This window comes from Herpailurus yagouaroundi, unplaced genomic scaffold (genome assembly GCF_014898765.1).
Source record: "Herpailurus yagouaroundi ecotype Mexico unplaced genomic scaffold, PumYag 161, whole genome shotgun sequence".
NCBI lineage: Eukaryota > Metazoa > Chordata > Mammalia > Carnivora > Felidae > Herpailurus > Herpailurus yagouaroundi.
In genome coordinates, this window is record NW_024412402.1 from 1,168,343 (window position 1) to 1,192,241 (window position 23,899).

The 23,899-nt window shown below is 47.2% G+C and overlaps 1 protein-coding gene across 1 annotated transcript; it reads left to right on the forward strand.

The window, feature by feature from the left end:
- Positions 1-449: 449 nt before the first annotated feature.
- On the forward strand, positions 450-19,399 carry ACAT1 (acetyl-CoA acetyltransferase 1). Its single transcript, XM_040482885.1, has 12 exons — positions 450-589; positions 8,065-8,112; positions 9,904-10,021; positions 11,245-11,340; positions 11,489-11,589; positions 12,471-12,614; positions 13,251-13,401; positions 14,212-14,307; positions 15,820-15,933; positions 16,776-16,840; positions 18,296-18,453; positions 19,087-19,399. The coding sequence occupies exons 1-12, from the start codon at positions 518-520 to the stop codon at positions 19,205-19,207; spliced, it is 1,284 nt and encodes a 427-aa protein (XP_040338819.1). The 5' UTR covers positions 450-517; the 3' UTR covers positions 19,208-19,399.
- The last annotated feature ends 4,500 nt before the right edge of the window (positions 19,400-23,899 follow it).

Here is a 23,899-nt window from a genome sequence, read left to right on the forward strand (position 1 = left end):
GGTGGACCCCACCTTGGGTGTAGAGCCTACATAAAAATAAAATGAAAAAAAGTAACTTAAAAGATAAATTAAAAAAAATCTTAATTGTTCAGTAAAGTTAGCTGTTAATATGCATTCTATTCCCCTCCTACTGAAATAGCTGCAAAAGTATCTCATCGTAAATTAAAACCCAATCAGATGTCTGAATAATACTTTAATGAGCTGTGTAGACCTAAGGGGCAGAAAACACTCAGTTGACACCACACCCCTGGCACTACAAGGTCGGAAGTACGAAGACTGGAGCAGCTGCGCCTTCCGACCCTTCCGGGCTCAGGCCCGCTCCTCCGGCCAGAAGGTCTCCCGTGGCCCCGCCCCTCCTGGATGTCGGCCAATAGCTGCGTGCATCGTCGCCGTCCGAGGCTCCTATTGGAGGAGCGGGCGGGGCGCGGCGGTCCGGGTGGGCGGGGCAGCGGCGCGGGGACCCCTGGCGTGCGTCGGCCGTCTCCACGTAGAAGGTGTCCCTGGGTGCTTGGTGGTCATGGCTGTGCTGGCGGCTCTCCTTCGTGGCGGCGCCCGTGGGCGCGGCCCCTTGCTTCGGAGGCTAATGCGGGTGAGAGGGGTTCGGACCCGGGCTGCAGAATGCCGGCCCGCGCAGGGGAGGGCCCGCGAAGCTCCAGGCGCAGGCCTCGGGAACTCTTGCCTGGAAGCCCACCTGTACCGCGCATGCTCAATGCGCGCCGCTGCCTGGCGCCTGCGGGGACCCGCGCGTGGGTTGCGCGGGTCTCGGACCGTTGCAGGCCGAAGGGTCCGTCCCTGGCGGGCACCCTGAGCGAAACGTCTTCCCCGGGGTTTTCCTTCTTTCCTTTTAAATTTTTCCCGGGATTAAAAAACAAAACAAAACAGGTTTGTGAGCATCGTTGTCAGGATGTTTTATGTTCGTGCAGTAGGTCATCATTGGGTTTGCGAGACGTGAGGCCCTAAGGGGGAATAAAAAGAGGCCCTTGGTGCATCTCAGATTTGCCAGGGAAAATAAATGGCTGCTCACCATACAAGGAATAGATTATACTTGGTGTTTCGTATTTTGGAAGGGGTGGCCTCAGTGGGCGTGCATCGCCTCTGGTTGTTGTGCCGGCGGTGCACAGGAGCCACGGCCTTGAACGCCAAGACTGTGTTTCCCATACGTCAAAGCAAAGGAGCCTGCACCTTGGATTCAGGATCTGGCAAAATTTAGGGATTAGTAAAACTTCAGGGTGTGGCTGGTGAGGCCTGAGTTTTCCAGGCTGATTGGGGTAATACGCTTTGAAGTCCACCCACGTCATTTTTTATGAGTTGGGATTTGACCCAAGTCAGTGGAGACCGTTGATGTGGTGTGTTTGTTTGTTTGTTTGTTTGTTTTTGTTTTTGGCGGGGGAGGGGGGGTGATAGTTGTCATAGCCAGAGATCTGGAGGATTGAAGTGGGGGAGAAAACCATTGTCTGTTTTGGTTTGAGGTAACTTGAGCTGCATGCTGGCAACGGAAGCTGAAAAAGGGAGCAGCATTATGCAAGAGATTTATGAAAGAATAAATGTGGAACTTGACAGGGAGGGTGCGGGGCCAAGTGTAAAGGAAGAGTCTAAAAATAACGCCCGGTGACTGAGCAAATAGAAAAGGCAGGAAGAGTGGGTTTCCAGGAACGAGGAGTTCTTTTCTTCTTTCTTTCTCCCCCTCCTCCCCCCACCTAGCTGCAGAGGGGAGTTGGGAAATGTACCAGGATCAGTTCTTAATGAGCTTGTTTGGTATTTCATGGAATGATTGGGGAAGTCAGGGTTTCAGCCAGTGTTGACCAGGTGAACTAGGTCCTGTTAAGAAATAAACACAGATGCAGAGCCTTCTTAATTTATAGTTAAGATATTACCGTCAAACACACAGTTGCTGATGGAAGAGTGGAGCTGTAAGTTCACAGCGTTGGTAATTTGAATTAAGTGGTCATTTACTGAACTACAGAAATCTGTTGTAGGGGATTTTCAGTGTTCAGTGCCAGTTTGTTGAATGGAATGTGACTGTTACCCTTGGCACACAAGTGTGTCATGATCAGCAAACCTGAACAGACTTCATTGGAGCCTGTTGCCCTGCCAGCTGTAATCACTAAGCGGCTGGAGGTAGATTTCCCTGCCACTCATTCAAAGAATACCAGCGCTTTTCTTTTTTGGTATTATTTTTCTTCCTGTTTACCTTCTTGATACTACTGAGCATCGCCTCCTTGAAGCTCCTATTTTGACCCAAAACTATTGCCTTTTAAAAAATGTTGGTTTGTTTTTGTGAGAGACAGAGGGTGAGTGTGGGGGAGGGACAGAGAAAGAGGGAGACACAGAATCCGAAGCAAGCTCCAGGTTCTGAGCTGTCTGCACAGAGCCCCATGCGGGGCTGGAACTCACTAACTGTGAGATCATGACTGGAACCAAAGTTGGATGCTTAACTGACTGAGCCACCCAGGTGCCTTTTGTTTTTTTTTTGTTGTTTGTTTTTGTTTTTGTTTTTTTCTTAAATACTGGAACTGATAAAACAAATTACTGCATTGTGCCTGTCCTGGGTCTGTTTGTTGTCAGATTCCTTTCTGCCCTCTGTATTGCTGCAGGGCTTCCTCTTGGGTGTGCAAACATCTAGGGTCTACCAGCTGACTTCTGGCTGTGTTCAGAGGCTGGTAAGAGATTGGGAGATAGGAATGGAGAAGCCAGGATTATTTTCTCGCCGTCTGCCCTTAGATGGTGTTGCGGACAAAGTCAGTGGCTCTTTTGGTTCTTGTTTTTGGAAGGTGACCCTGACCCCTTGGCTTTGGTAACCTTGGTTCTTCCCTTTGTCCTAACATCCTAAATGTGCTAATGCCTTCCTGTTGTTAATCTGTACTGCCTGTCTCCTGTTGTTCTTAGCTTTCCTATCACCTTTGTATTTAATCTCTGCATTCAGGTATGTTTCAAATACAGTGGTTTTCATTTTCCTCGTTGAACCCTGGTGGATACACTTCCCATTCCCTTTCACCCCATGGTTTTTGCACCTCAGTCCCTCCGCCTGCTTTCTTACTCAGGCCGAAAGAAAAGTCAGGATATTGCCTGCCGTAAGCTGGCAAGTCGTATAGCAGTCGGATGTGCCAATAAACATAGGCAGAGAAGGAGAGATTCCAGAGGTAGCCTGGAAGTAGAATCTGTTGCCCTTCATGACTAATGGGCTAAGAAGAACTGAGCGAGAAGGAGTTGGGTATAATTTGGGGGCCTTGGCCTGCCATTTAGTGGACCGTAGAGGTTTTCAGAGGAACAGATGTGGGGCAGTGGAAAGAAAGTGATGAGTTGTATTTTGGACTTGAGTTTGGAGTTGCCAGTTAGAGGAAACGGTGTGGCCTGTAAGAGAACTGCGTGAAATACACATTTGGAAACGCCGAGCTGCGGTCGGCGGTAGCCTTCGCAGGCATTGATGAGCTCCGTGAGAGCAAGTGCATGGAGGGAGAAGAGAGCAGGGCTTCGCATGGGGCCTTAGGGAGACAGGGCATTTCAGGACAGGCTGGACAAGCAGGATCCTGTGAAGGGGAGGGCAGAGAGCATGGCATCATGGGAGGAAACCCTGGGCAAGAGACTGTGTCTGAAAGCCCAGGGAGGGGAGGTTTTCAGCAAGGGGGATGTGTTAGCTCTCTTGGGCTACTGTAACAAAATTGTGCAATTTGGGCAGCTTAAAACAAGAGAAACGTTTGAGAGTTCTGGAGGCTGGAAATTCCAAAGTCATGGTGTTGCCATGCCCCCCCCCCCCCCCCATCCTGTAGGGAAATCCTGCCTTGCCTCTTCGTCCCTTCTGGTGGTTTGCTGGCGATCTTTGGAGTTCCTTGGTTTGTTGATACATGGTTCCAGTTCTCTGTCTGCACTGGGCAGTCTCCCCCAGTCTTCTGTTTTCTTCTGTGCATGTCTGTCTCTGTGTTAAAATTCTCTTTCTGTAAGAACATCGGTCCTACCGGAATAGGGCTACTCGTCTTGCTTGTTTCCATAAGGACCACTATCTGTAAAGTTACAGCCTAAGGTACAAGGGTTAGGGCTTCTTTGTTTTGGCAGGGTTGGGAAGTGGAGCACAGTTCAACCCGTGACGGGGCACTCAGACTGTAAAGATTTAATATAACAAGGTAGTTAGGTAAGATTTTTTAACAGTGGGATTAGAGAAATGAGATACCTACATTGAAAACTGTTGCTTGCAATTAGCATAACTTTTTTAAGTTTGTGTATTTGTTTTGAGGGAGGGGCCAGTGGGGAAGGGGCAGAGAGAGAGAGAGAATCCCGAGCAGGCTCTGAGCTGTCAGTACAGAACCCGACGCGGTGCTCCATCCCACCGACCAGGAGATCCTGACCTGAGCCAAAGTCCGATGCTTAACAGGCTGAGACTGAGAGACACAGGCGCCCCCTGATTGACATTTTTAAAGTTGGGTGCAGGGAGCTGGGCAGGAGGCTGTCCTGTTGGTGGGAGAGCGGGACAGGACCTGGTGGCAGTAGTGGAGGTGGAGAGGGGGAAAGAATATAGGTGTATTTTGGACTCGGGAGTGCCCGCATCTGGGGTAGGGTATCTGGGTTTTGGGGAAGGTGAAGGGTGAGTGTTAGGGTCTGGGCTTGAGCACTTGGGTACTGCGATGTTTGGAGGTGGGACGTGCCGGGAGGCAGCCAGTTTCCTGGGGTGCAAATTGAGGGCAGTGGTTTGGACACGGAACTGAGGCCAACGAGGTGGTGCTTGGGTCCTGAGTCTGCAGGTCGGTGGGGAGGTCAGGCTGGAGACAGTTTGCAGGTCATCTGGGCGACCGTGAGGCCGAGGGAGAAGGGAGGCCCCGGCCCTGGGCGGGCTGGGAGGGGTGACACAGCCCAGGACCGCGTGACTGTGGACGCCGAGGACAGGGAGGCCTCAGTTGGTGGTCCCGGCGCCCTGCGGTCGAGGGGACCCGGCTGGAGGAGGCCCAGGCAGGGAGCCCGGGCCGGACCCGCTTCCCGAGACCGAGCGGCTTGCCTGCCGCGCCGACCCTGCTGAGCTGGTGCCAGGCGTGGGGTGGAAGGGGCGTTGGTAAGCGGGTGGTAACCGTAGGCCACCTGTTGGAGAACTTGGGGACCGGGAAGCCGAGCAGTGAGGTGAACGCTCAGGGTCGGCGGTTTGGGAAGTTTGCGGGTGTTTGTGTGGGAGGCCGCGGAGCCTGACTGTGCGCCTGGATCTGGGCGCGGGTGGGGAGGAGGGGAAGGTGCACCTGAACGTGCGGAGCCTGACTGTGCGCCTGGGTCCAGGCCGGGCGGGGGCTGGGGGGAGGGGGACGGAGGAGGGGGGGCGCGCCTGAACTTGTGGACTCTGTGAAAGCGCAGCTGCAGGCGGCATCGGGCCGGGGGCGGGGGGCCGGCGGAGAGGCCTGGGAGCCCTGGGTTAGAACCAGGACCCCTGAAGAGGAGGAGTGGCCCGAGTAAAGGCCGCGTGATTCGGAGGCTCCGCCTCCCTTCCAGACTCGCTATGGAGTGGGGTTGGGGGTTGGGAATATTCACCGCGGGCGGCTCCCGGCAGCTCCCGGCATCCAAGGCATCATAGGCCGCGCGTTACTGGACCCTGACGGAAGGTCAGTCTCCGAGGAGCTGCCTTTGCCTCTTGCGGCCCGTCAAGCTCTTTCCTCCTGTTGTGGGAACAGTTATGTTGCCTTCCTTCACTTCTCTGCCTGCCGAGGGCTCCCTTCTCCCCTGCCACCTCTGCTGTGACGCCGCGTTGGCCGTGGTGCCCACCGGCTCCAGCGCCCGGGACCCCTCCGTTGAAGGGCCCGTCATCACCCAGTTGAGCCGGTCTCCCGGGGTGCCGCTTGGGTCACAGTCCACCCCGTCCGTGGTGCTGTCAGCTCTGGCCAGCGGGAGGAGGGTGCAGTCAGAGGTACTTAGGGCTGTCCCTTCCACCCCGTTTGAGAAAGGACTGTAGCCGGAGAGGCGGTGACTGGCATGTTCAGTGCAAATGGGAACTTAAAAAATTTCCTTTCACTGCTTTAGTTACAGCCCACAAGATCGAGTATGTTGGGTTTCCATTAAAAGTGTGTTAGTTTCCAAATATTTGGGAATACCAGCGGGAGCTTGTAATTCAAAGTTGGATCACAGAGGATAAGCTGGAATTCTTCACGAGAAGTCGGTTCTGTCCGCAGCAGCCCCGATTATATGATGTGTTAAGGGCGCACTTGTTTTCGCACAGCTGAGAGGGAGGAGTATGGGCATTCGGCAGGTGCACTTGGGTCTCACCGGCCGAGGCCCTCGTGTGCTGCCCTGGGCCAGTGTGTACATGGGAAGCTCAGGAGAGTGAAGTCACAAACCTGGCTCGTCTAATGACTCAGCTTCTAGAGGGACAGGTAGAGATGGCGGGGGAATGTCCTTTCAGGGTCTGCGCAGATGGGTTAGTCTGGAAGTGACAACATGTCGGTGACCTCTGTTGTGTGTACTTGTGACGTATTGATTGGAAAGAAGAACTTAGAATGTAGAGTTGCTGCCCGCGGCGTTTTGTTGGAACTCTGTGTCTGGAGAGCATTGCGTCACGCCAAGTAAGCCTTCTCACTGATCCCTGGGGATGGTTTATGAGGCTCCCTGTGTTTTTTTTACATGTTGTCTTTCGAGCGTGGAACGTGTACATGTAATTTCACTTCGGGAAATTTTACATGTAATTTTACTTCGGGAAAGTAAATGATTCCAGGGGTTACTGAGCGAGTGAAGGATCAGGTCATTAGCAGGTGTATTTGACATCCCTTCCTCACAAAGACTAAAGACATCGCTTCAGAATCTGAGCTGCTTTGACTATTGTAACAATTATATATATATATATATGTTTTAATATATTTCTTATGTTTATTTTTGAGACAGAAACAGAGCATGAGTGGGGGAGGGGCAGAGAGCGAGGGAGACACAGAATCCGAAGCAGGCCCCAGGCTCCAAGCTGTCAGCACAGAGCCTGATGCGGGGTTCGAACCCACGAGCTGTGAGATCATGACCTGAGCTGAAGTTGGACGCCTAACCGACGGAGCCACCCAGGCACCCCTAAATTAGGTTATTTCTTGTAGCAAAGTTGTTTATGTGAACTTTCTACCTAAGAGTGACTTACTCCGTCGTATTAACCTGGGGAAAGAAGATGATCTTAAATGCTGTTCTTCCACTGCCCGGAACAGCACTCTCTCTTACGTTGCTGTTTGCATCTGTTATCTAAACACTTGATAAACCAGTTTCTTGCGGTTACTGCGCTTCTCTCTGCTCGTAACCACTCGTCGAATCTACTTTCTTTTCGTGCCGAGTTATAAATCGAGAGCTGCCGTGGGTTATTTGCGCGAAGTCAGGCCAGCCTTTATGTGTTGTGGGTTTGTTACACTGAGGTGTGATTGCCCATTGATAACTATCAACAAGAGTAGGTTCTAAATAGAAGTTGTTAGTTTTGAGTATTTACTTTGCTTACTGACTTCAGAGGCTAAAAAATTTATTCTTTGTTCTTTGTCCTGTAAGTTGTTCATTTCCAGGAAAGTCCGGTCTCTGAACTGTGACTTGTATTTCCTCAACTTGGTCTTGATGGGTTTTGTTCCTAAGAGCAGTGCAGAAAGAAGTGGGGTGTACGGCAAGGTATTTACCCTTTTCTTTCTTGAAAAATAATTTGGGGATATAGGCCATGTTTATAGGAGGTATGTTTGCCTCAGATAAATCAGTACATTCGTTAGAAGTGGATGAAGAAAATAACAAGTTTTATTTATATATTTTTTAAACAATGAGGATATTTTCTGGTGGAGCTCTAAAATTACTTAATTTAGAACTTAGATTTAACTTAAAACTACATTTTATAAAACTTACACTTAAAAAGGCCTAGAAATTTTAAGTTTATAAACTTATCTGAAGTTAAAGCAACATTTCAATGAATAGCTAAAAAGTGTATTAACAAAGTAGTATTTTTTCAGATTGTAACAGTGATATGCGTGGTGTAGAATGTGGAAATAAAAACACGTGGAAGCAGAAAGAAGTCCCCATAACCTCGCTGCCGAGAAGTATAAAGTGATGTAGGTTAATATTTTTTACACGATAACTTTGTAATTGTTTATATTACAGGAAATAAAATACATGGAGCGAAGTTATGTATCAAAACCCACTTTGAATGTAAGTATAAATTTAAATCGTACTTAAAAATTTTTTAAATTTAAAGGAAAATGTGGTCCATAAAAAAAATGTCTATCTTTATATTTGCATATTTGTGGGGCCACCTTGGGGGCTGCTGTGGTTGGGAATAGCTAATTCTTGAAATACTAGGTTAAACTCCCAAATGCCCTTGAAGAGACATCAGTCTACTGCCCTTGCCCTGGCTAATAAATATCTGCTCCGTCCCCACTGTCTCCTGCTGAACAGCCTTCTCTCTCAACTGGGCCGTGTTCGTCCTGACTCTCAGGGACCCTCTTTATACCGTGAGGGACATGTAGAGGCCACATGGAAGATACTAGCAGAAAGAAACTGAACCAGGCTGGGTATTAGATAGGAAGGACCATCATCTGATCACCTGGTGCTTTTTGAAGGGTTCTCTTTGTTTTCCGAGTCCCTCAAATGACTTCTTAATGGCCATAAATCTTTTTTTTTTTTAACTTAAAAAAAAAAAAGTTTATTTATTTTGAGGGAGGGTGGGAGACAGAGAGAGGGTGCACAATTGGGCGAGGGACAGAGACAGAGAGGGAGAGAGAGAATCCCAAGCAGGCTCCACACTGTCAGTGCAGAGCCCCATGTGGGGCTTGAACCCACAAACCATGAGATCATAACTTGAGCCTAAGTCAAGAGTTGGACGCTTAGCTGACTGAGCCGCCCAAGTGTCCCTAATGGCCAGAAATCTAAGGAACACTTCCCTTATTTATCTCCGGCCTTAGGAGAATGCCCAAGGCAAGTGTGAGGAGAAAACTGTTAAAATAGTTTGACAGTGTCTAAGAGGGCTTTATCTATTTTTTCTTATGGTTCATATTAATATTGTCTTACTAATCACTTAAGAAATTATGGTTGTGCCGTGTCCTCCTTACATGGCCCAGCCCCGTCCACCCAGCACGCAGGTCTGGACCGCCCCCCACCCAGAGCCCCCCGTCAGTGAAGAAGCCTTTTGGTTAGCGCCCTTGATGGTGCAGGTGACAAGGAAACTGATCGTTTCCTAAATTGTGACTGCGTAGTAGAATCAAAACTCAAGCTTCTGGTTTCAGACCTCTTGTGGACAATGGGGAAGCATCTGTGCCTGCTTTAGACTTGGTTTGTCTGAGGTTTTCAGTTAGATCTTAAATCCTAAAGCACCATTATTGGATTGATTAGTCTTACTGATATTCAAATACTGAGATGGTTTTAAGGAGTAGTCATTCATAAAAAGTCTGTTTTTTTAGATAATAAAGCGGTCCCCTTATCTGCGACCCCGCTTTCCATGGTGTCCGTTCCCAGTGGTCAGCCTGGGCCTGGAAGGAGACGATCCTCCTTGTGATGTCCCCAGAAAGCCAGTAGTAGCCTAACGCTCCGTCCCAGTGCCTGGCCGGCTCACCTCACGTCACCTGTGTCCGTGGGCATTTTATCATCACCCACCACGGTGGTCCTCAGGGGGCATCCAGGACAGTAAGATCCTGAGAGAGGGACCATGTGCACGTGACTTTGATGCCAGTTATTCTTGTAGTGGTTCTGTTTGACTAGTCATTGTTGTCAGCCTCTTACTGTGCCTGACTTATGAATTGAACTCCGTCACGGCTGTGCACACGTAGGAAAACCAGTATAGTGTTCATTTCTCTCCGGTTTCAGGCGTATCCCCTGGGCATCTGAGAAGGTATCCCCGGTGGATAAGGCTGGGGGACCACTGTGGATCTGTGAGTGATGTTGATTTAATGAGAGAGGGTTTGGGTGAAATTGTGAAATAGTTCTTCCCATCTTGTGTCTTGCCAGGACGTGGTCATAGTAAGCGCCGCGAGAACGCCCATTGGCTCCTTTCTAGGCAGCCTTTCCTCCCTGCCAGCCACTAGGCTTGGTTCCCTTGCAATTCAGGGGGCCATTGAAAAGGCAGGTCAGTAGTTGCTTGGCTTTTTTTTTTTTTTTTTTTAAATAAGTAAACTCTGTGCTGAACATGGGGCTTGAACTCATGACCCGAGATCAAGAGTGTTGAATCGCTCAGTTGTACACCTGAAATGAATTCTACACTGTGTGTTAACGGACTGGAATTTGAAAACTGACAAAAAAAGAAAGCAACAGAGTCGTGTGCTCTGCCCACTGAGCCAGCCAGGCACCCCAGCTCCCGTGCTTTTCTGTGTTGAGGGGGGCAGTGATGAAATGGAACAAGCATTTGTTTTGCACTAACTGCATACATAACATTTAGAAATGACTTAATGCCTTCCATTTCTTTTATTTTTAATGTTTATTATTTATTTTGAGAGGGAGGGAGGGAGAGAGAGTGTGCTAGCGGGGGAGGGAGAGAGAGAGGACAGAAAGAATCCCATGCAGGCTCTGCACTGTCAGTGCAGAACCCGATGCGGGGCTTGAACTCCCAAACCGTGAGATCATGCATGACCTGAGCTGAGATCAAGCGTCCGTCGCTTAACTGAGCCACCCGGGTGTCCCTCAATGCCTCTATTTCTAATTTTCTTGTGAAGGAATCTTTGTACTACAGGGCCACCTGGCTGGCTGAGCCCGTTAAGTGTTCGATGCTTGATCTTGGCTCAGGTCATGATCTCACGGTACATGGACTGGAGCCCTGTGTCCGGCTCTGTGCTGATAGCTCAGAGCCTGCTTCGGATTCTGTCTCCTTCTCTCTCTCTCTCTCTCTCTCTGCCCCTCCCCCACTCACACTCATTCTCTCTGTCTCTTAAACATTAAAAAGAAAATCCTGGGGCGCCTGGGTGGTGCAGTCGGTTAAGTGTCCGACTTCAGCCGGGTCACGATCTCGCGGTCCGTGGGTTCGAGCCCCGCGTCAGGCTCTGGGCTGATGGCTCAGAGCCTGGAGCCTGTTTCCGATTCTGTGTCTCCCTCTCTCTCTGCCCCTCCCCCGTTCATGCTCTGTCTCTCTCTGTCCCAAAAATAAATAAACGTTGAAAAAAAAAAATTTAAAAAGAAAATCCTACAGTGAGTCTGAATCTCACAGCTGACAAAAAGAAACCATTCCTGCTATATAATGTCGTTATATATATATATGTGTGTGTATATATATATATAAAATATAATACCTTATTAGTAATCACTGATTATTCAATTGAATAAAATACGGACATGCCTGTTTTATTTGTGTAACAAAAGGGATTCCGAAAGAAGAAGTGAAGGAAGCATACATGGGGAACGTTCTACAAGGAGGTGAAGGTCAGGCCCCTGCGAGGCAAGCGGTCCTGGGCGCAGGTACCGGGAATTGTTCTTCTTCTACACTTAAGGTGTTTGGCGCAGCACGTTGGAGGCCATGTCTGCTTAAACGAGACGTCAAATGCCTCATAGAACATGGATTTATATGGGCAAGAGCGATGGGTGACCTGACTTGTGTTGGTTTTAGGCTTACCTCTGTCTACTCCGTGCACGACTGTGAACAAAGTCTGTGCCTCGGGGATGAAGGCCATCATGCTGGCCTCTCAGAGCCTCATGTGTGGACATCAGGTAAGAAGCACCTCCTTTTCCAATTTGTGGTGTCGGAAGTCCCCAAAAACGTCGCCCTTGAGTGCTTTAGAAGTGCGATCCTTTGTCCCGAGTCCAGCAGCTGTGGTGTTTGACGCTCGCCGTCTGGATTTGCTCATCGCGCTTGGAGGAGACGTCAGATGGTAGCTTCTGTGTCTTGTGTTAAAAAACGGTTTTCAGCCAAGATGTTTTAGTCTTTGGGTGACCTTTTACTTGGTCTTTTTCTGAGATTCTGGGTGATTTATAACATCATGACTTTCTTATTTGCCAGAATAAGAGGGTTTTCATCAGAGATGAGAATAAGGTGCTGACCCTGGGAATCAAATCCTCGACTGAGCCCAGAATTGATGACGCATTTATGGTTCCTACACACCCAGGTTCATTTGTTAAATTGTGCAGGTTTTCTCCTGGCTTCGCTGAATTTTTTAATTTTTTATTTAGAGTGTGTGAGAAAGCGCACGCGAGTGCAGGAAGGGCAGAGACAGACAGAATCTTTTTAATGTTTGAGAGAGGGAGCGTGAGCAGAGGAGGGGCAGAGAGAGAGGGAAAGACAGGATCCCAAGCAGGCCCGCACCGTCAGCTCGGAGCCTGGTGTGGGACTCAGAGCCTCGGATCGCGAGGTCATGACCTGAGCCGAAGTTGGATGCTTAACCGACTGAGCCACCCGGGCGCCCCATCCCATCATTACACACTTGAGACCATTTTTTTCATCGGGGGCAAGAGGGTATTTGTATGTTTGCCGTGTAACAGATGTTGAATGAAGCCCACAGAACGCTTGTGTGCTGGAGCTGTGAAGCGGGCGTACTGGGTCTGCAGCTCAGCTCCTGTTGGAACTGACATTGTGCGTGTTCGCTGCCGGGCAGGATGTGATGGTGGCAGGTGGGATGGAGAGCATGTCCAACGCTCCCTACGTAATGAACAGAGGCGCTACACCGTACGGTGGCGTCAAGCTTGAAGACTTGATTGTGAAGGATGGGCTGACTGACGTCTACAATAAAATCCATATGGTAATTATTGCTTTTTAAGGAGAAATACCGGCTAGTATACAATACTGTTTGACCTTATTTTAAGTTGATTTTGAGAGAGTGCATGGGTAAGCTGGGGAGGGGGCAGAGGGGGAGAGAGGATCCCAGTCAGGCTCCGTACTCTGCGCGGAGCCTTCACGGGGCTCGAGCCCATGACCCTGGGATCGTGACCTGAGCCGAAATCGAGAGTTGGGTACTCAACCGACGGAGCCACCCAACTGTCCCTGCTTGACTTTTTAAAATAAGTGTGTTTTGGAGAGGAAGGATGGGCTCTGTAAATGCTCACTTTCACCATTCGTTTTGGGAAAATACTGTCCTTTGCCCACTGCATCAGTTTGACTCAGTTGTTGAATAAACCGCCCCACCCAGGGGGATAGGGTGTGTCCTGACTTCTAATGACGGATTCCACAGCTGTTGAATTTGCCTTTGAACTAGCAACTTCTGAGCTCACTCAAGTACCTGACGAGGAGACAGGAGTGAAAAATTACCCGGTATCGAAAGAAGTGTATTTTTAGAAACTGAGTTTACCTGCTAGCCACGGTTTTAGGTTATATAAAGTTGGTATTTTATAAGTTACGCCAAGTGAATTAGTTTGATAAAGATCCCAACTTGAATCAGGGGAACTGTGCCGAGAACACGGCTAAGAAGCTGCACATCACGCGCGAAGAGCAGGACGCGTACGCCGTGGGCTCCTACAGCAGGAGTCAGGCGGCCTGGGACGCCGGGAGGTTTGCCGAGGAGGTCGTTCCTGTCACGATTTCGGCGAAAGGTAGACGCGTGACATTCCAAAATCGGTTTGATTTTTAGTGGACTTACATGTTGTAGAAGTCTGGTTTTAAATTAGTATGTTTTTATCTTTGTTCAACTGAGGACACAGATGGTTATGGTTACTAAAGGGAAACGTTGCCAGTTGAGAGAGAATAGAATTAAACCCAATTTAGTATCAGGTTCCACCTCCCCAGATTCCACTGAGAATAATACTTTCAAGAAATGGATTTATTAAAAACCTTTGCAGTGTAAGTGACAGACCATATATTAGCCTTTTAAGTGAAACCGGGATTTATTAGAAGGGCGGGGCTAGGCGGCTCTGGGCTCCACACCCCTTTGTCCCACCCACATCCCCAGAGCCCCCTCTGCAGGGCTTGTGGTCACAGAGGTCACAGGGCAGGCGCCCCCCCCCCCCCCCCGACTCCAGCAGACTAAATCCACAGTGAAGTCCTGTTCCTTTGGTTTAGGTTACATTTCCATTCAGAAATGATGACTAGGCTCCGAATGACGGAATCGCTGGAGCCTCTCCCGACCCCAGGGTCAGGAGAGTGGGTCGTATCTGTGGTGGCAGAATAGGGAGGGAAGAGAACGAGGTGTGGCCACATCAAAGATCCGAATCGTCCAACTATTTAATAAGCTCCTCTTTCAGTCACTCTCAGGGCCCAGGGGATGGAAGGTAGCAGTGGGGTCCCTGGGGCGGTGCGAGGTGCACGGGCACAGAGGCGGCCCAGGCTGCCCAGGTCCTTGCCCACGCATTGCACCTACTCACTGTGGTCTTGGCTGGTGATTACTTAAAAGACTTGTGTTTCAGGTAAACCAGATGTAGTGGTGAAAGAAGATGAAGAATATAGACGTGTTGACTTTAGCAAAGTTCCAAAGCTGAAGACCGTTTTCCAGAAAGAAAATGGTTAGTACTGTGAAATGAAGCGTGACATAAAGAGGAGTGAATGTACCATAGCTAGTCTGGGAACCACCTAAGGATTTTTTAAAAAGTAATTCTAGAAAACGTATAGCTGTTACTTAACATTTTCAGTTATGTCGGGCTCATGTGAAACGAACAAATTATATTTATTAAAAAAAAATCTTTAAAATCGCTTACTGGTTAATACCTTCAAAATAGAAATCCTAGGGAAGAGATTGTAGAATGGGTATAGAATGCAGTTTTTCATTCGCAGTTCATCTTGAAAGTGCATTGTGACATGAAAGTCGTTGAGATGTTAAATCCCTGTAAGATTCTTGACTAGGAAGCCGACAGCAGAGTTGTTCCCTGTTTTATCGCCAGTGCCAGGTAGGCCCTCAGTAACTGTCAAATGCTACCTTAAGTGGATGCCAGTGTTTAAGTTAATGCTTTTGGAGTCCTTGAGAAGGTCAGTTCTGCTTTTAAAATTGGCTGTATATACAGTTGTCGTAACCAAAGTTACTTTTCTGCCTTTCCTGATTGAGTTTCTCAATACCAACTATAGGAATGGATCAGTCTCTTTATTTTTCAAAAAGCGTTTCATTTATTTTGAGAGAATGCATGCATGAGCGGGGGGAAGGGCAGAGAGAAAGGGGGGAACAGAATCCCAAGCAGGCTCTGCGCTGTCAGTGCAGAGCCTGAATCAGGGCTTGAACTCACACACCGTGAGATCACCACCTGAGCCGAAATCCACTCGAAGGCTTAACTAACTGAGCCATTCAGGCGTCCCTGGGTCAGTCTTTTTTAAAGTATCATATAAAATTCATATTACAGAAACATATATTTTTAGCTGCGGTCTACTGTAGGGTCTTTGTTGCAATTAAAAAAAAGAACCTGCTTAGTTGACATAGTTTACATACTGTAGCATTCCGATGTTTAAAACGTTCAGTCGAGGGGCGCTTGGGTGGCTCCGTCGGTTGAATGTCTGACTCCTGATTGCTGCTCGGGTCATGATCTCACGGTTCCTGAGCGTGAGCCCCACTTCGGGCTCTGCATTGATGGTGCGGAGCCTGCTTGGGATGCTCTCTCTGACCCTCTCCTGCTCACAAATGGACTCTCAAATAAACTTAAAAAGTTGAATGATCTTTAGAGTTCTTGACGTCTAACTTGAAGTGATTATAGAGAACAAGTACCTGGTTTTGATACTGAGTTTTTGCTTCTCTCTTTCTCTGGGGAGAAAAAATAGCCGGCTGATCTGTATGTCTGAAGTGCAAGCCAGCACGTACGTGTTTCTGAGCTAGCTTTGACCAGACGGGTCCAGAACTAACCCAAGGCACTCTTACATGAGTGTCAGAGTTAGCTCTGCGTGTGCTTCCCGGAAGCTGGAATTCTCGCCATGCATCGTGGTCATTTTTCACGCGGCAAACCACCCAGGCATTACCCTGCAGGAATTTATTAAATCAACCCCGGTGAATTCCGTGTGAAACTGTGTTCTCACCTCCTGCTCACTGGTGCTTGCAGGCACGGTCACAGCAGCCAATGCCAGCACGCTGAACGACGGCGCGGCCGCCGTGGTTCTGATGACCGCGGATGCCGCCAAGAGGCTCAGTGTTAAACCGCTGGCAAGGATAGCGGGTAGGTCGTGTTCTCAGCTCGTTTATCCCTTCACGTCTGCACACTTCCCGAAGTGGGGTTTCCATGCTGGTAATACACGGTGTCTACACGTGTACCGTGTGATGGGATGTAACTCATAGTGGGAGCGAGCAGCTCCTTTAACCTTGGTTACAACTTGCTTTATGGGAAGAGTAAGCTTTAAAAATTTTTGTCCTGTTTGATATGAGGAGTGGGAGAGTACAACGTACATGTTTTACCGTGGCACCAAGGGGAAAGGTAGTTATTAAAAGTGTACGAAATTAGGGATTAAGAAATAGCTCATAATAAATGCCCGAGTACCTAGATTTCCTGCGTGACCTCGTCATACCCACAATCTTGTTACACGTATTTCTAGTTGTAAAATCTGCTTTGCCTTCTCAATGTGTTAGACCAATACCATTTCGTTACTTACTAAAAGCCTTACAACTTCAGTTTTAGTCCAGGTCTTGGTTTTTTCACCTCAGCACTGTTGACATTTTGTAACCAATGATTCCGTTGTTGAGGCTGTCGTGTACTTTGGATGCTTGGAGGCATCCTCACTGGATACGGCAGGACGTGGCATTCTGCCTGTTGCAGCGCCCACGGTTATGTGTAGATCATGCCAGTGTCCCTGGAGGCCAGTTCCCTCCAACCTCCTACCTGTAAAAATCCATGGCTTTGATGACTAATGTGGTTTTATAAAGCATAGAATCCTAGAAAAGGAACAAATACGTTTACATTTATTAGGATTGGGAAGCTTGCATCTTTGCGTATTATATATAACAATTGTTAGCTATCACTTGTACAAAAGATTTTAACGACCTATTAAATTTTTTAAACTCCAGCGTTTGCTGATGCTGCTGTGGACCCTATTGATTTTCCAGTTGCACCCGCATATGCTGTACCTAAGGTGAGAACAGATGAGGGCTGGTCCTCCACTATGCCGGCCTCTGGTTTGTTTCTACCAACGCTGCAGGGTTTAGGTTTTCAGTGTCACTCGTCTGCTGAAGGAGAGAGGTAGCTTGGTTTTGAATCTTCCAACTTTTCCTGAAAATAATTTGAGCAATCCACAGACATCTTCAGTGGAACAGACAAAAACTGTGAATTATTTTTAAGTATGATGCTGAACCTCACACCTGGTGTGATGACCAGAGTAGGAGATTGGCGTGGCAAGGGAAAAGGGGATACTGAGGGGCCCGGTTCTAGAATTCAAAGCACATATTCTCTACTACGAGGTCCCCATTCTGCAAGGGAACTGTTGGGAGCCGGTCTTAGAGTAAACCTAAAAACGGAAAACCTACATACCCCAAGCTATGGCTCTGATAATGTCTCTCAGGGAAGTTGCTTTGTGTGTGGGGGGGGGGAGGTCACAGGAAGAGACGGTGCTGAACGCGTCGAGGGGCTGAAGGATCGCAGAAGACTGTGCAAATAAAGAGAGGGCGTCACCCCGAGGGAGAACTTGAGACCAGCAGCCATAGATAGAGCAGAAATCAGTGAGGAAGAAGGGTAGAGAGGATCAGAAAGGATGGGAAGTGATGGTCTGGCAGCAGGTGGCAGATCTGAGAAAGGAACGGAACGGCATGGTACGGCCTCTGAAAGTGAGTGCCACCCTGGAGAGCAAGGGGGGGTCAACAGGGATTCTGAAGGCAGAAGTGTGCTCCTGACCCCGGCCCGACTGAGAGCTCGACAGGTGGCCACGCTCAGGTGCCCTGTTGTTGCCTTAGGCTGTTGGAGCAGTAGAGCTTAAAATACTGAGCCTTCTGGAGGAAGAGAGGAAGGGGGACGAATAGTTTCAAGTTCACAATGAAAGGGGAAATAGCCTGATTTTAGAGAATCATCGTCCAACCATTAACACCCCAAAGCCTTCCTGCATAGCTGAGGAACTACCAGAACAATAGCTGATAGAATAAAAGACCTGAAGTAATTTACAGTGAAGGTACAGCAGCTAAGAGTGTCTGTGCCCCTCACCCCACGGCAACTTTTATAAAGGAGAAACTACAGGAGATGTAGAGAAAGACCCACACTCTTTGATTTGGCAGACCAAGATCTGCAACCAAGCATCAAGGCAAATAGATCTCAAGGCTGTCAAGTCAGAATCCCCAAATCGAGAATACGTGTTCGTTTCAGGTACCCATGGAACATTCAAGAAAATTGTTTCGCTGCAAAACAAAGAAATGCAAAGAAAATCCTTTGCTCGTAGTGCAGTAAGATGAGAAATTAAAAGAAAATAAGAAGGCCCTTCCTCCTGGAAACTAAGAAACTCCAAATTTAAATATCTGTTGCATGAGGGGGAAACAGAAACCCAAATTGCGGAATTCCAAGAAAACAGTGAAAATAAATGTTAACTGTAAAATTAAATTTTTAGGTTCTTAAAGATGCAGGATTGAAAAAAGAGGATATTACAATGTGGGAAGTAAATGAAGCCTTTAGTCTGGTGGTGCTAGCCAACATGAAAATGCTGGAGCTTGACCCCCAAAAAGTGAACATCAACGGAGGTGCCGTCTCTCTGGGACATCCCATCGGGTAGGTGGTTCTGGAAATAACCTGCGTCTGGGCTAGTGGCTACTTAACGACCTTTGTATCTCTGTCTAAACCAGACTGCTTCCTGCTCATTCCTATTACTCTTAACCGTTTCCTTCCCAGCGTCCTTGAAAGAGCAAACCCCACTTGTGACAGGACTTGACACCGAACACAGCCATGTCACTGTTGCCTAAGAACGGTTAGTTTTACAATGAAGAAGATTATTTAAAAGTAAAGTCTACGCTTGGGCTTTTAACAAAAGCCCTAACTGTTCTGGAAACCTCTCTCTCCGGTTTAAGAAAAGGGGTCAAATTCTGCTGTCTGTAATGAAAGCCTTTTTTTCTTTTTAATATTTATTTCTGAGACAGACAGACACGCAGGGGAGGGGCAGAGAGAGAGGGAGACGCAGAATCTGAAGCGGGCTCCAGGCTCTGAGCCGGCAGCACAAGAGCCCGATGCTGGGGCTCCAACTCGCGGACCGTGAACCCTGAGATCATGACCTGAGCCGAAGTGGGACACTTAACCGACTGAGCCACCCAGGGGCCCCTACACTTTTCAAGTTAATTTGGAATTGAAACAGGTTTTGGTTATGTATTCTATAATTTATTAAAGACCAAAATGATCTCTCCGTCCCAGGATGTCTGGAGCCCGGATTGTCATTCATATGGTTCACACCTTGAAGCCAGGGCAATATGGTCTTGCCAGTATCTGCAACGGAGGAGGAGGGGCTTCTGCCATGCTGGTCCAGAGGCTGTAGAACATCCGCGTGTCCAGAACAACAACCTGAGGTGGCTCGAAGGGCCCGGCGCCACCAGTATGACCAAGTACCCGGGGTCAGGCTGTAACAAGATCATCTGTTTGGGGTTTTGTTTTTTTAACTTTTTTAATAACAAGGTCAACTTTCAAATCTTTTGAAATTCTAAATAAATTTTTTCTTCTCTAAATCTTTGGTAATCTTGAAAAGTTTAAAATATTTTTGTTATAAAGCTATACTAGTTGAAACACCAGTGTTCAGTATTAGTGACTTTTAAGTAGAAGCTTCCATTTGAGACCATCATAATTTAAGAATCCCAAGCAGATTCCACATTGTCAGCACAGAGCCCAACGTGGGGCTCAATCTCACGGAACCGTGAGGTCAAGTCAGATGCTTAACTGACTGAGTCACCTCGGTGTCCCTCCTTGCAGCCTCTTCAAAGTGAGGGCAGCTGTTCTGTCACACCGGCAGGGCCTCCTACCATTAATGAAGAAGCCACAGGTAGTGTGGTCAATGTCGGTGGAAACAGGAAGATACCCATGTGCTCAGGTCTCGGATGGGTACAATTTCTCCTATCAGCAGGCAGGATTTGGGAGGACAGGGGTCGGAGAAGATCCTGGGCATTGCACTCTGGATTACGAAGGAAGGGAACAGACTGCCTATTCCGGTATGCCACAGTGCCTGTCCTGAAGCAGGATAAAATGCACCGGGTCTTGAATTTCATTTCCTCTGGGAAAAAAAACTACACTCTAGGCAGAGGCTGGGCTACGTATGCCAGCCTCAGCTGCAGAGCTCCCTCTGCAGGGAAAGCTCCTGTTCAAGCTGAGGTGGGCAGTGGGGAGTGGGCGTGGCGGGGGGAGGGGCAGAAACGGTCACTGTGCATAGTCTCCTGGCAAATACTTCATTATGGATCCTTACCTTAGAAGGAAAAGGCAACATAAGGAAAAAAAGTTTTCTTTTTAAAAAATGTTTGTTTTTGAGAGGAGAAAGACACAAAATCCAAAGCAGGCTCCAGGCTCTGAGCTGTCAGCACAGAGCCTGACGCAGGGCTCGAACTCATGAACTATGAGATCATGACCTGAGCTGAAGCTGGACACTTACGTGAGCCAGCCAGGCGCCCTGAAAAAAATGTTATTAAGATTCAAATAATACTTTAAAAAAATATCTGTATAGTAGTCACAGCTAACGTTTGTGGCTCAACCTGGACTAACTCTTTTAATTCTCACAAAGACTCTCAAGAGGGTAGGTACTATTATTCTCTCTACTATACAGACAAGGAAACTGAAGCACGGAGTAGCTGAGGTGGATACAAATCCAAGCAGAACTCCAGAGCCCAAGTTCTTTACTCACTGTGCTCGGTAAGTATCTGCCGTGACTGTAACATGAGGTGGGTAACATACACAAGAAAATAAAACCCAAAATATGTTAGAATATTTCACTGAAGACTAACAGAATTAACCCTGCATCTAAAAGTCAGTGATCTGGAAAAGCTCTCTGCTAATTCTGGGGAAAAACTGAGAGGAAAAGAAAAAAAGAACCAACCAGTAAATGGTATTCTTTAAAAAACAAAAACCCGTGGCACTCCCATCTTTAAGTACTAAGTGGGCAGGTTGGGAAGGCCTTTCATTAGCAAAATTTATTAACAGAATCATACGAAGATATTCTGGAGAAAACATCTAGGTAGAAAAATGAGTAGCCTTAGTTCTTATTTGTTAAACACTAGAATACATGCGACCTACAGATCTTTATTGAAATAAAGTGTTAAAGATATGAGAAATCTTTAGGTATGCAAGAGCTTTGATATCTCCTCCAAAAATGACATTTATTACCAGCACAGAGGAAGAAGAATCAAAATGGTATTTATTTTTGAGGGAGACAGAGGATCTGAACCATGCTGGTTCTTGCTGCCAGCAGAGCCCAATGTGGGGCCTGGAACTCATAAACCGTGAGATTATGACCTGAGCTGAAGTTGGGACATTTAACCCACTGAGCCACCCAGGCGTCCCTAAAGTAGCTTTATTTATTTTTTAAAATAAGCTCTGTACCTGGCATGGGGCTTGAACTCATGATCCCAAGATTAAGAGTCATGTACTCTACTCACTGAGGCAGCCAGGTGCCCCCAAATTAAAAATTTTTTAACTTTAAAAGGACTGGCTGGGGAGAAAGGGAATGTAGGGATAAAATAAGGAGTTAAAAGAAAAAAATTTATATATATATGTATGTATGTGTATATATATATGCTAAATAAAGGTGAATGCCGTTTGAGTATAAACAGGAGTTCTATATAATGAATCACCATAGAATATAAGCTGAAAAAATTAGAGGGTTGGCATGTATCACAAATTATGAGAAGGCAGAAAGTGTTAAGATAGGACTTTCTATATAAAGAAAGGACTATTCAAAACAAAGTTCTAGAGAACCTGAAGACAGACCAGAGAAGCCAGCAGACCCTACCTCTGATTTCTTGCTTGAACCCACTGCACATTGCCGGCATCTTCCTAGAAGTAGTGTGTACGTTTGGTGTCCCACATTTTGCAGCTGCCACTCCAAGGTTGGGTACTTGCATCACTTGGCTTTGGGGGGCAACAGGGCCTGCACTCCTGGGCACTAGAGAATGGCAGCAAATAAACCATTATTAATGGGTGCAGGAGCATCCCCACAGGCTCCAGTGCACAGGGAGGGGGGCAGAGAAGGCTATTGTTTGGTTTCTCTCTGAAAGGGCCCTAACCACCTGCCTTCCCAGCTGCTGCCTGACAGTGCAGCCTTCAGTCATGCCTGTGATCCTCCCTTCAGGACATTCAGGTATGGGTGTGCCCTCAGGTACTGCGAGCCACTGAGAATGGCAGCAGGACAGTCACAGAGTAAGAGAACAAAGAACTCTGGCCAGGCTAGCAGATCTGGTTCATCTCCTACACAAGGTCACCATCAAGACTTGGAGGGGTTGTTGTATGTAATGTGTGGAAACCAAAGAACAGAGTCCAGGAAAATGGAAAGAACAAGATAAAACTGAACTAGCCTTCATGAAACAGAGACCAGTGATTTACCTGATAGAGTTCAAAATAATAGTCATAAAGATCCTAACTGTGGTTAGGAGAACAGTATATAAACAAGGGCAGTATTGCAAAAAAGAGAAAGTATAAGAAAGTATCAAAGAGAAATCAGAGCTGAATACAGTAACTGAACTGAACACTTCAGTTCCGCAGCAGACTTGACCCTGTGGAAGAAAGGATCACCAAAATCAGGACAATGAAACTCCTCTAATCAGGAGAGTAAACAGAATGAAGGTGACTTAAAGGACTTATGTGAAAATATCCAGGGGACAAATACATGCATTACCAGAGTCCTAGAAGATAGGGGCCAGGAGCTTATTCGAGGAAATAATGGTTGAAGTCCCTCATCTGGGGAAGTGACCAGAAATCCACATCCAGGGGGCCCACAGAGTTCCAAATAAGATGAATCCACAGAGCTCCACATCAAGACATACCATAATTAAATGTGAAAAGTTATAGCCAAGGAGAAAATCTTCGATGCAGCAGAGAAAAATGATTTGTTACCTACAAGGGAAACTCCTTAAGACTATCAGTGCAGTTTTCAGCTAAATGCAGCCAGAAGAGACTGGCAGGATCTGTCCAAAGTGCTGAAAGAAAAACAACACCAACCAGTACTTTACCCAGCAGAGTTGTCTTTGACATTTGAATGAGAGTTTTTCAGACAAGAGCTGAGAGTTCAACACCACTAGGCCACTGTTACAAGAAATGCTAAAGGGACATCTTCAACCTGAAACAAAAGTAAGCTAGTTAGTAACAAGGAGACATTTGAAGGTTTAAGTGTCCCTGGTAAAGACAAATAGAGTGAAATTCAGAATACTCTAATGTTGTAATGGTGATGGGTACGTCACTTGTAACTGTAGTAAGAAGGTTAAAAGGCAAAAGTATTAAAATAAGTATAACTACAAATATTTTAATGGTTGCATAAGGTAAAAATAGCGACATCAAAACCACAGTGTACAAGTGTGGTTTTTGTATGCATTTGAAGTTAGTTGTTATAGCTTAAAATGAACTATTACAAATGTCCTGGTGGCACCTGGGTGACTTAGTGGGTTGAACACCAATACTTGATTTTGGCTCGAGTCATGAACCCAGGGTTGAGGGATCAAGTCCTGATTTGGGTGGAGCCTTCTCTCTCTGGGGAGCCTGATGGCTCAGTTGGTTAAGCATCTGACTTCAGCTCAGGTCATAATCTTGAGGTTTATGAGTTCGAGTCCCATATAGGGCTGCGCTGTCAGGGCAGAGCCTGCTTTGGATCCTGTGTCCCACCCTCCTCCTCTGCCCCTCCCCCACCTGTGCACACACGTGCTCTCTCTCTCAAAAATAAACAAAAAAATTCTCTTTTCCCCCTCTGCCTCTCTCCCCTGATGGGGATTTCTAAAAATTAAAAAAAGGATACTTAAATGCCTTATGTAAGCCTCATGGTAACTGCAAAACAAACACCTATGGCAGATACACAAAAAGATAAGAGTCAAAATTTTACCAAATCACAAAGGGAGAGGTGAAAAAGGAAACAAAGGGATTACACAACAGCCAGAGAACAATTAACAAAATGGCCATAGTAAATCCATACCTGTCAATAATACCTTTAAATACAAAGGAACTGAATTCTCCAATCAAAAGATACAGAGTAGCTGAATGGAGAAAC